This window comes from Mycotypha africana (assembly GCF_025528875.1).
Source record: "Mycotypha africana strain NRRL 2978 chromosome Unknown BDF20scaffold_3, whole genome shotgun sequence".
NCBI lineage: Eukaryota > Fungi > Mucoromycota > Mucoromycetes > Mucorales > Mycotyphaceae > Mycotypha > Mycotypha africana.
This window is the reverse complement of record NW_026515727.1, coordinates 799957-811705: the sequence shown is the minus strand read 5'-3', so window position 1 is coordinate 811705 and position 11749 is coordinate 799957. Positions and strand designations below refer to the sequence as shown.

General features: G+C 36.9%; 4 protein-coding genes across 4 annotated transcripts; all 4 read right to left on the bottom strand.

The window, feature by feature from the left end:
- Nucleotides 1-637: 637 nt before the first annotated feature.
- On the bottom strand, nt 638-1807 carry BDF20DRAFT_858641 (uncharacterized protein). The gene is made up of 4 exons (XM_053080418.1): nt 1514-1807; nt 1228-1441; nt 1005-1151; nt 638-930 (listed from the first exon to the last, which is right to left on the bottom strand). Exons 1-4 carry the CDS (start codon nt 1609-1611, stop codon nt 787-789), a joined length of 603 nt encoding a protein of 200 aa, XP_052938014.1. The 5' UTR covers nt 1612-1807; the 3' UTR covers nt 638-786.
- On the bottom strand, nt 1677-2472 carry BDF20DRAFT_816543 (DNA polymerase beta-like protein; the record flags this gene model as incomplete). The annotated part of the gene is made up of 4 exons (XM_053077162.1): nt 1677-1810; nt 1897-2019; nt 2102-2150; nt 2254-2472. 4 exons carry the CDS (start codon nt 2470-2472, stop codon nt 1677-1679), a joined length of 525 nt encoding a protein of 174 aa, XP_052938013.1.
- A 1621-nt stretch (nt 2473-4093) lies between these two features.
- On the bottom strand, nt 4094-6172 carry BDF20DRAFT_833741 (uncharacterized protein; the record flags this gene model as incomplete). Its single annotated transcript, XM_053078675.1, has 2 exons — nt 4094-5937; nt 6010-6172. 2 exons carry the CDS (start codon nt 6170-6172, stop codon nt 4094-4096), a joined length of 2007 nt encoding a protein of 668 aa, XP_052938012.1.
- Nucleotides 6173-7109: 937 nt separating this feature from the next.
- BDF20DRAFT_815956 (uncharacterized protein) lies at nt 7110-9815 on the bottom strand (the record flags this gene model as incomplete). The annotated part of the gene is made up of 5 exons (XM_053077122.1): nt 7110-7329; nt 7446-8405; nt 8490-8587; nt 8826-9127; nt 9269-9815. The coding sequence occupies 5 exons, from the start codon at nt 9813-9815 to the stop codon at nt 7110-7112; spliced, it is 2127 nt and encodes a 708-aa protein (XP_052938011.1).
- Between the last annotated feature and the right edge of the window lie 1934 nt (nt 9816-11749).

Below are 11749 nucleotides of genomic sequence, written 5' to 3'. Positions count from 1 at the left end.
GCACAGGTGACGTATCAATTTTATTCAATTGCAGCACAGTAACCTACAACAGTGAAGAACAAGCAAAAAAGATGCTTTAGCCAAAAGCTGTTCTTCTTTTGCCTTTGATTAAAAAATTTTTTTTCCTTACATGTTGTGATAACTCTAGATGTTGACAGTTGTTGCCGCTTATCTTCAGTTGGGTGATACTGTTCGTCATGCAACTTGTCATAGGAGGTGAAAATTGTGTGTCCTTGTTGCTGTTGGTAGAATTGTTGCCGTTACTGCTACTGGATGAAGAAGGGCCTATAACAATCCATCAATTATCAAATATTCTTCACTAGACAAGACTAATGTGTATCGAAACTGATACTATGCAACTTAAGCAGATAGGTAACATCCGTTCAGTGCTAATGCTGGCAAGAAAGCTTCCTTCTTGCTGTTGCTGCGGGTTCTTATCAATTGCTTCAGATTCTTCACCTTGTGCAAGTGGTGCAGGGAGATAATATTCTTATTGTGGTAATAACATTGAGCCTTATAGAAAGAGTAAGAGCAAAGTGTAGTATTTACAACAAAGAGACACCCTCAAGACAATATTTCGTTCGTTTTTGGAAGGTAGTTGCAACCTCATTGGGCAATCATATTATAATCTTCGCGCAAAAAATAAAAAATAAAAAATAGTAACATGAAGAATAATCTGTAACTGGTCACTATCAAATGAAGTGGTTGCCGATTTGAATTGCTGATCTTTGGAAATAGAGAGCAGTGTGTCTTGTTAACGTTAGTTGAGTAGAATCGATAATCTTTTCAACAGTTTCTCATTTCTGGATCTAGATAAGGTATGCCAATTACTTTAAAGGCTTCCTCTTCGGAGCTGACAGAGATCTTCTTCATGCTTCCATCCTTTTCCTCTAAATGGATATATTCACTGCTTACATTCATGCTTTTTTCCTAAATATCGTATGGAGTAGTTAGATAATTATTTTGTCTCTATTGTACCTAAATTATACAGTGGCATTATTCACCTTCTTTGCATAATCCCTTAAAGATCTTTCAAACTGGCGTGATCCTGTCCATCCTAACACAGCTGTTACAACTTGCTGTGGCCTAACACAAATTAAGTCCACTTGACGAAGCTTATTTTTTGAAGGCTGCAAAAAGGCACAAAAGCACTAGAATATATGCGTTCAATATGGTGTAAATTTAGTTACAATGGCTACATAATCAATCTTTAACATCTTTTCTCACTTTTTCAAAACTGTCAAATGTTTGGTGTGCTCCTGGTTTCTTTGAAGGTATTGCCGGTTTTCTATACGCTTTGACTTCTGTTGAATGCCATAACTTGTACTTCAAGTAGTCTTTTCCCATGAGACTATCAATGAGTCTATCAAGCAGACATGAAACCGACCCACTTCTACTTGACAAAATGATATCCAAATCACCATTATTTTCTTTTCCTCGCCTAAACATTCCACACCAGATTAAATAAGATGCCATTCAATTGCAATATAACCAGTTGAAAGCTTGAATCTACCTGTAGCCACCAACGGGTATTGCGTAGCTCTTTTCATCAACATAGTGTAGTTCTTTCTTAATAATGTCTATAATTTCTTCTACATCAGCTCTCGACATCCTAAAAGATAAAAGCAGCAAAAGGTATTTAACTTTGTAACAATTGAAGGAGGACAACTTTATGCTTACGGTTCGTTGAAATCAGGAAACAATTGTATTCCTAGTTTGACCGTGGCAGTTAATTTGGCGTTGTCTAACACTTCTTGAAGCGTCCGGTAACCCATATCCCACCAAATCTTGGCAGTTGTTACGCCGACACCTGTTAGTATATCAAGTTTACTGTGTGATTATTATTTTTTTTTTTTATTTTTTCTTTTTTTCTTTTCTTGTTCCCTTCAGATTTACCCCAAACTTTGTTAAAAAGACTCATGGTCCTAAAATGCTCATCTGTTCTTAATTCTTCTGCTTCATCAATAGTTCCTGTTTGCAGAAACACTCGAATTTTTTCCGCCATTTTCTGACCTACGCCTTCATATATCATGAACGAAATTAAACTGAATGAGCGCAAACCAAATATACACTAACGAAAGACTTGTCCACAACACTTTACCTATTATTTTGGCTGCCTCTTTTGAAGAACGTATATCTCGTGGGTAAGCCTGAGCATGGATAAGGATATCAGTACAGTTTCCAAACAATAGTTATTATGCCTGTTAAGGCTGTAATGTAAGTTAAACATAAATTTATATCAATTTGAATTACCTTTATGGCTGATATGGCATGTCGATAACTTAGAGATCGCTTATCTTCATTATCCAGCATTCGCTTACGTTCCAATAACAGCAATAATGATACCAACTTTTTGTTATGTAAAGGCTCGTAAGGAGTTGGTCGAAAACATTCATATTTGGTATTGATAAAGCCAGGTGCTAGACTCAAATCCACTATTACATATTTTATGACATTCAGTCTCCGTATCATGTATGGCTTATGCAAATTGGTTGCTTACACTCATTGCCTTTACTATCAAGTGCTGGAGTTATTCTATGAGTGAATACGTTTGATGTGAGATAACTGTCATAGAATCATAGCGTTCTCTAACCAACTTACTTGGCCTCGTCCTCATCATAAACAAATTGAAGTTTCTCTGGTGGTGAGTTTGCGAAACGTTTGTGAAGTATTGATTGATCTGATGTTCTTTCTGACCTTTGCAGAGAGGCTATTGCTATAGGGTTCAATACCTTACTATCTGTTTCTATACGATAATCGTTTGTTGGTAATATTTTCTGCTGTTTATCACTAATATGCAGAAAAATAAGAAAGTCATGCTGCAATCATACCAGATCAGAAATTCATCGAACTTACCAGTCTTTGACCCATTTTATATTCAAAATTGGAGCCTACATTCATACAAAATAAAAGAGAAACCGGTTACAAAGAAGAATATTATCTCAGTAGAAGGTTTTTGTCTATTACTTGTAAGTTTTCTATATTACGGCTTATTCTCGAGGAAGATTTTAACGCAGTGAAAATGTAATTTGATTCTTTCTGATTTTGTCCAACAGATCCGCCTTAAAATTAACAGTTGTATAATTATAAAACACTTATAGCTGCTGGATGCTTTGATAAGACAAATATAAATGAACACCCTACCATTTTTCGTAAGCAGCCGTTTGTACAGGCTAAGCTCGTAATCACTTAATTTGACAGGAATGATGAAAGCTTTTATATTTTCAAAAATATTGGACATATTGAGTGCGGCACAATAAAGAAAGAGATCAGAAAATTAGAAAAGATCATCCAAGGGCAAGGAATTCATATTTGGGCACAAAATGACGATTTGCTTACGTTATTCATATGTTTAGGCGGTTCTGCGTTAAAAATATGTACTTGATTAATTCTTGAAACATACCCACTGGGGAACTAATTCCTGTATCTTCTCATGCAACACTCCAGAGATCGGTTATTGATTATGTACAGTTAATTCATGTTGCTCGTATAGAATGGGCAGGTAAGGATTGCAAAAGTCAACCACACCTATCTTTCGAAATTGCATTGCAAATTGAACCATTGCTCCGTGAATTTGTCAATTGTGTCCTTCATTATACGTGTCAATACTACTTTTTTTGGCAAATGTAATGGTAAACATAATGAGTTTGCACTTGTCTATTATCTGTCTATGACTATTAAACCTGCTAAGTTTTATAGGACTATAGTAGAATATTCTAGATATGTCATAACAAAGTGTTTCACTGTCTCATTCAAAGAGCCATACAAGTCTAATTGGGATTTTTCACTTTAACATGTACAAATTTGCAGCTAATACAATTTCTATGATATACTACACGCAGTTATCAACCATTTTAAATGGAACTTTGCCCTCATTTTGTCGAGAAATGTAAAAACAAAACCGCTTCAACAATTAAAAGATGCCTTTTTCTTTTAATGGAAATGTAATATAATGTGTTGTATTTCATCGGATAGAGGTATAGCTTATACTGTTCAAAAGGTATACATTTATTAATAACAGATAAGGTGACTGTCGTTACCGGTTTTTAATAAGTCAGTTAAATAGAAACACGATAGTAAGTCTAATTATCAGTTATTGTGGTTCAGCCTTGATATGTACAGGTGTTTCATGCAGTTGTTGGCCAATTGCTGCTTTAGCAGCGGCAGCAAGATGTCGATGGATGCTTCTTTCTTTTTGTTCTTCTCGTTCAGCAATCAATCTTTGGTGCAACTGTAGTTGCTCTTGTAGTAATAGGAGTTGCTTCTCTTGCTTTTTATGAGCTAAAAGCGCGTTTCTTGCACTAAGAGGTAGAGTAGGTGCATTTGCCATTGTTGGTGATGTCGTAGTATAAGGCTGTTGATAACTGTATGATCGAGTTAAATTATCTTGTGTATGGTGTGTATCAGTATAGGTGCTACTATTGCTATTACTAATCCTACTAATAATAGTAGGACTATTACTGAGTCGTCGTTGTTTCTGTGGGTGAAGGGTTTTATTCGTTTTTCCGTTCATATTCGAGGGTGATATAGCAGTAGTTGCACTTTTTTCCGCTACTTCATCATTATCATCATCTCTAGTACGTTTGGAAGTACCAACAGCTACAGCAGCAGTATTAGTAGGGTTAAAGGATGGAAGTTGTCGGTCTTGTAAATGGGACAGACGGTTTGCTGCCTCATCTCTTAGTTCCAAGGATCTAATTTTCTCCCTTAGGCTACTATTTCTGTTTTCCAAATGACGAATAAACTCAACAGCCTTGAATAGTACATTGCTCTTTGAATTATTTACATTTTTCAATGTAGGCACTAATTCCGTTAAGTCTTTGAACCCATTGCGAATAGCTGTTCTACGCTTTTGCTCAGAGGCGATGTGGTTAGCTCTTTTCTCTTCTTCTGTCAATAGCTCACGGTAAGTAGTGCGACTACGTTTTGCTTTTTTGCATTCGTTGGTACTATTATTATGGTTCAATGGTTCTGCTTCATCTTCTTCAAGGTTTTGATTGCTTGCTACAGAGTGTCTTTTCTTCTTATTGCTTGAACTACTTATATTACTAGTCGTAGTAGAAGATGGTGCCTCTATCACAATTGGTGATGAAAACATCTGTTGTTGTTGCTCCTGCGATGAAGGAGGTGGAGGAGTAGAATAAAAAGAAGTGTAGGGTGGTGTTAGATATTCACTTCGCTTGAGAAATATAGATTCTGGTACATTTGAACTAGCAGTAGTTGTAGCTTTTGCTTTTTGCTGACAGCTTTCGTCTGCTGTCAATGAAGCCGTGTTGTTAGAAGTGGGTGTCGCTTTGATCAGAAGATCATTTAATGTCGTACTGTGTGATGTTGGCGATGGTGATAATGTTAAAGTGTTATACTTGCTACTACTTAATTGAGGAAGTGACGCAATGAGATTTAATTTTTGATGAAGTTTCTTTTGGTCATCTAACGACTGTAGAATAGAATTCCTTCTTAACTCTTCTTGCTCATTTTCATCAAATATTTGCTGATTGATGTTGCTGTTGAGGCTGTTATAAGAATCATCATTACTTAAAGTAGCAGCAGTAAAGTTATTGTTGTTATTGTTCTCTATTAATTGCGTGTCAGGGTCCATAAAAAAAGCATCTAAAAAACTCGAAAATGCTTTTTGCTCATTATCGTCCAGAACAGAGGCAGCAGATATGTCCTGTGATGGTTGTATTAATGCTGTAGGTAATGGGAAAGGTAGCATGGATGATGTAGTATTATTGCTATTACTAGTACTAGCAGGAAAATCAAGCAATGTCCGCTGCCCTTGAAACAAAAATGAATCGATAAAGGAGGCTTCAGTAGCAGCAGAACTGGAAGTAATTGAGGGTGGCTGTTGCGGTGGTTGTGCAAGCGCTAAATCAATAGCTAATGAACTTGGTGTAGCTAAGATGTCCGGATTTATACCGAAGTTTATTTTAAAGTCTTTACCACAAAAGAGAAAAGGTCTATTAAGCATTTTCATATGACAAAAAACGTTGCAAGTTCCATATCTACCTTCAAAGGGAACTGGTTCCTGCGATATTCCTTGCAGATTCTCATTGGCTGTTGCCACTGTCTCTTCTTGCTTTTCTCGTCGATATTGATAACGATGTAATAGTGGCCAGGATGTAAAAGTATCTTCAAAGTTGTATAAAGATGAAGTTTGGGTGAAGCTCATTCCAGATAAAAAGAACAGGGAAAAAAATGAAGCAAAATGTTGAGAAAAGCTAAAACGAAAGAGAGAAAAAGCGAAACAATTAGATTTTTGAATAATATCACTTAACATGACTTGATTGTTGTTTCCAAGTGTTTTTTATTTACGAGTTTTATCAGTTTTTAAGTTGACTGCGCTGATATAACAGAAACAGAAAGGTGAAAAAGAAGAAACAACTGTCTGTTTGTGCTGTGGATCGCTTCTGTTAAAGCTTCTGAGTATGTGGGTGTGTTATACACATTCATTATGCGGGCTGCTGTACACAGTGTGAATTTTTCGTTTTTTTTATATTGCAGCAATTACAATAAAGAGAGGAAAGAAACCACGTTTGACCATTCTTCAAGCCAAAAGCTGTTACACTAGAAGTGCATTATCACATGTGAGCGACCAATCTTATTTTGCACTTCACATTTACCCAAATATGGTCGGTAAATCTTTACATAAGTTAGTTAACAAAATGTGGGGTTAAAGTGTTACAGATGTCCTGAATTCTCAATTTCGTCTTTGTTCCCTAACTAACTTTACGTGCTCCCTTTATCAAATTACAATTATCAAACGACACAGATTGCTTCGTTGATGCTTAATGTGTAATGCGACTATGGTTAATAATTTCAAATTTTCCAAGCCCGAAATTGTCTTTGTGGCTGCTGTGAGGGCGTATCTGATATTCCCATGTTGAAGCAATGGGATCAATTTTCTGATACATATAATGGTTATAAATTGATGCTTTGTGACCAATCAAACAAGGTTGCATGAATTAGATATGTTCAATTGCTGTACCTATCGACAGCTCTTTTGTTCTTTTCTTTTCTTTGATCGAAACACTGGTGTACTGAAAAATCATGTAACCAAAAGAACCGCAATTTTATTATGGTGTACTGCAGCTCTATTAAATTACATTTTACAGTTTAGATAATTTATGTAATGGTAGCTTCTCTTGTTCCTTAAATGCCCTAATAATGTGCTTGGTAACTGAAAGAGATATTGCTTCTATTGTAACCATAGGGTTGACACCAAGAGCAGTAGGAAACAACGACGAATCAGCAATATACAGATTCTTGGCGTCCCAAGTTTCTCCGGTGATTTCTGTAACTGAATTGTTCGGTGAAGTCCCCATTCGACTGAATTATACATATATTATAGTATTGTTGTCATTGTAGAGGGTAGATATGAAAAAAAATAAAATACAGTTAGCTTAGCCTGTAATATCAAATAATGACTTTGATAAAACATTTACCATGAGGACATTTGATGGCCTGAAGCTGGCACGGGTGGTTTAGAGCGCTTAATTAATTCTAACCATGATACAAATCGTGGGTTCGTGATCTGCGTCTCTTCTTCGGCAAGAAATTCAAAAGTGGGCTCCGGAATAAAAGGGTGTTGGGATAGAAGAACCTTTCGCGCACCAGCAGCAACATGGATTTTTGCCAATTCCACGAGACCATCTTTCAGATTCTCACCATCATATTGAGACAATTGAAACTGAACATCAACTTTACTCGGGTCATCCTTATCATATTCAACGTTGCATGCAGAGTCTTTATCTCTCAACATTGCAAATAACGTCACAGTATTTCGATATCTTAACATAAGCTCTTTGTGCTGAGCAGCCCCTTCCCAAGGAACCATTCCAGAAAACAATCCCGTTCCATTTGTAAAACATTCAATTTTATAGCCGTAAGTGCTACCATCGTCATGACGATGGCACTTTTCTTCTTCCTTTGTGTATTTCTTCTCAAACTCATTACAGATGACAGTTAGCAAGGTTCCTTCAGAAGGATTAACCACTTCATCATAAACGCCGATGCAAAGTGTTGCTAAATGAAGCCGAAGGTCCTTACCAATGTAGGTGTTTTGAAGACCACTCCTGCGTAATAAGCAAGGGGTATGAAGAGCCCCGCCCGCCACAATAATGAATTTGGCATGGATAGTATATTCTTTGTTCTGATCCCCATGTAGTTGACAAACAACGCCAATAGCCTTTTTCTTTTTCTGTTGATTATATTCGTTCTTGCATAAGATGCGCGTAACACGGGTCCGGTCTAAAAATTTGGCTCCATGAGCTGCAGCATCCTTCAGCCATGTGTTCACCGTACTGTTCTTTATGCCTGACGCACAGCCGGTGTAGCATTTACCACAATAATGGGCTCGTCCATATGTGTTTTGTGGCACAACGTCTGCTGAATAACCAAGAGCTCTGAATTGGCAGCATTGCAATCGTAGAAACGGGATATTTCAGATATTACAATACTATCTAATAAATTGGTAAATTTTGAACTACCTGCAGCCGTTCAATAATTTTTGATTGGGACCGTTATGGTGGACATTCTTGGTGCTGACTCCAATTCGATCACAGACCGTTTGAAGATCTTCTGCAAACTAATTTATGAATAAATCAATAAGCCTATTTTATATATTCGGTTAAATGCTGATGCATAGTCGCAAACTTACTTCTACTGAATTAAAGTAGGGCATACCCAATTGCGACCATTCTTTTCGTATGAATTCCGGCGGCTATTGGTATTTTTTTTTTATAGATAAACTTAGTACAAATTGTCTTTGAGCTTATGATTATATCATTACAATTCCGTGCCTTAAGTGAGGCCGAGTAATTCACACTTGTTCCACCGCCAAACGTTGAACCTGACATAAGATTCACAGTGCCTTTAGCATTAGGCGTAATACCACCATTATCGTACATGTTAAAGAAAGCAAAACGGTCATTGTCGGGTTGAAGATCGTCTTGATGGAAGTAGGTTCCTTTCTCAATCAAAAGAACAAATAATCCAGCTTTCGCTAATTCTGCAGCAGCAACACCGCCCCCTGCACCACTACCTACAACGATAGCATCGAATGATTGCTGTTTGTGGTGTGTTTTATTTATTTTTTGAGACGACCAAGGTGAGCAATATTGCAGAGCTTCCTCTGTCGACAGCATGTGTAGTTTTTCATGCTTTATTTTTTTATACTCCGGATGCTGACGAAAGTACTCGTATCCACCGGGCTGATAGGTTGTGATTGTGGTAGAAGTTGCTGCAGTGTACGGTAAGTTATTCTCACGTGTATCTTCTGTTGTAGTGTTTGTAAATGTGTTAATATATCTTGTAGCAAGTGACTCGGTACCAAAGTAAGTTTCTTGCAAACAAAGGCCCATGAAACTGTTATAGATCATTCGTAACTGACTAAAAGACGATTTCTTCCAGCTTAACAGAACACGCTCTCTGTCCTTTTGACTTAGGTCTTTCAAAGAAGGTGCTAAGATACCACTTCTGCCTCCTGTAAGCAAAAATAATGTAGGTTGATGAGATAACATGTTCAGTAGGAAGAGAAATTGTTGGCGTTGTTTTGGCGATGCAGCGAATTGAAGTCGTTCTTCAATTCTATCTATCACATTGAGTGAAGAAGATGAACCAGATATGTCACAAAATGCTGAGATAATTTGTTGATTATAACCTATACTAGGTTTAATAGAGAATATCTTTTTCATTAAGATGTCTTTCTCCTGAGGAGAAAGCGGTGCGACAAAAGTATCCATAATTGCGAGCAAAGTGAGCCTTTGTGCCTCAGTAAATGTGAATGTTTTGTCCTTCTTCAGTATGTCGACCATGAAAAGTTCTCTCTAAATTAACTTGACGTTGGAAAATAAGCAGGTATATAACAATCTGCAAGATAATCCGTAAAAACAGTAGAAAAAAAATAAAATCCAGTAGACAATAAATAATAAAAATGAGAGGTACATTGTGTACGGGTGAAAAAAAAAGTTAGTATGCCCGCTTATCACTTTTACGCATGACAGAAACAGAAGTTTGTCAATTATGGTTCGTAACTCAGTACACATCACCTTTTTGCCATAAAAGGAGTCATTTTGTGCTTAAATGAGTATGCATGAATTTCATTATTCCTTATGAACATGTAAATGAAGACCATGAAAATACATAGTTAATAAAGGGTATGATTCGCTTGGAGATGTATACAGAGGTGGGGGAAACAATCCAGACTTTTTTACCACAGAAGTGCTGCACATATTTTGTGATGGAAAAACAGACGTAAAATATGATGATTTATGTGTAGTATGCAACAATGTAAGCATGGCTGTGAACAGCTGAATTATACCCAAGGCTGATAAGCTTGACTTCTTATTTCTGTTGCTTTGTTCTTCTAATAGATTTTCGTAGGTACTAATAGTGGACCGGCGAGTCATCTTTAACGGTCTACGCTGTCTCGTTATATTCTTTTTTGATCTGCTTTATTATCTAGCATTGATCTTTTTTTTTTGCGAAGTAACATTAAAGCGGCCAACTAAAGGTAGGTACTGAATTTCGAAAACGTGATAATTTTGCTTCGGCAATTCAAGAAGATTTTATTGGAGAATATAACTCTATCCTTTTAATAAAGGCAGTAACCTCAATTTCTGACATGGCTTGCTTTGAAGTTCTTAATGCTATTTGGCACACTCGTTATATTGAGCCATTGAAACAAATTGATCGATACAACGGTCAGCACTACCCGTATTATATATTTTGCCCAACTGCTGAAGAGGTTTTTTCATCTTACAGTTTTCATCGATCAAGGTCGGTTCAAGCCAGTTTGATCCTTCAGCGCTCTACGTGATAGCAACTGTATATTTGATCGGAAGTAACTGTAAAAAGCACCTTATTTCAACTGTGCCAGGCTACGGTTAATACTGTCTTCGGCTATTCCATATCCTGAAACCAACTTCGTGCGTCTTTGACTATCAAACTTACTTCTCCTTTCTATTTTAGTTGTCGTGCTTATAATGAAATCATGTAGAGCAAGGTGAATACGACATTGCATTTGTAGTTCTGAAGTCTGTGGAAAAGTATGTACAAAATAGAATGCAGATGACCGTTTTGCTTGCGCTTCGTTGCAGATAAGCAGAGTTAAGCGATAGACGCTATCTTGTATGTGCACCTTTGATGAAACACGAGACGAATTCTGCAATTGTTTCCCAAAAAAACCTCATGCAGTAATGGATATAGCCAGCACACCTTCCCTGCCTCCAAGGAGAAGGAAAAGAAAAGAAACAGAATAAGACAAATAAGGCGTTCCATAACTGTTAAGCATGAAGGGACTTAGAGTGTGACGAATTTACTACCGTGATTCGATGCTGTTTACGGAATACTCTGGCAAAAATGGAGTATGCAATGCTTTAAATAATAAGAGTGACTTATGGGAAGCTACGAGCAGAAGGTATAATAATATATTCAAAATGCTTGTTAATCGGAGATGTATGCCAATGATTCTATATATTCAGTGAGTGAAATCAAGGCTATCGGTAGTATTACCGAGACTTGTCTGACGAGAAGAGACGATATTATAACCGATGATTTACGCTTTTGGCAATACCTTGAATTGTATATTGTCATGGATCGAAATAGGCGATGTCTTGACTACTTATTCGGGAATGTGTAGTAAAGCTTAAGAATGGGCATCATTAAGAAGGATATTGCTGCCACATGCTTAGAATACGTTCAGGATGAGTGGATTTAAGTTCGAGTATGTTCGTACTAGTGTTAAGCA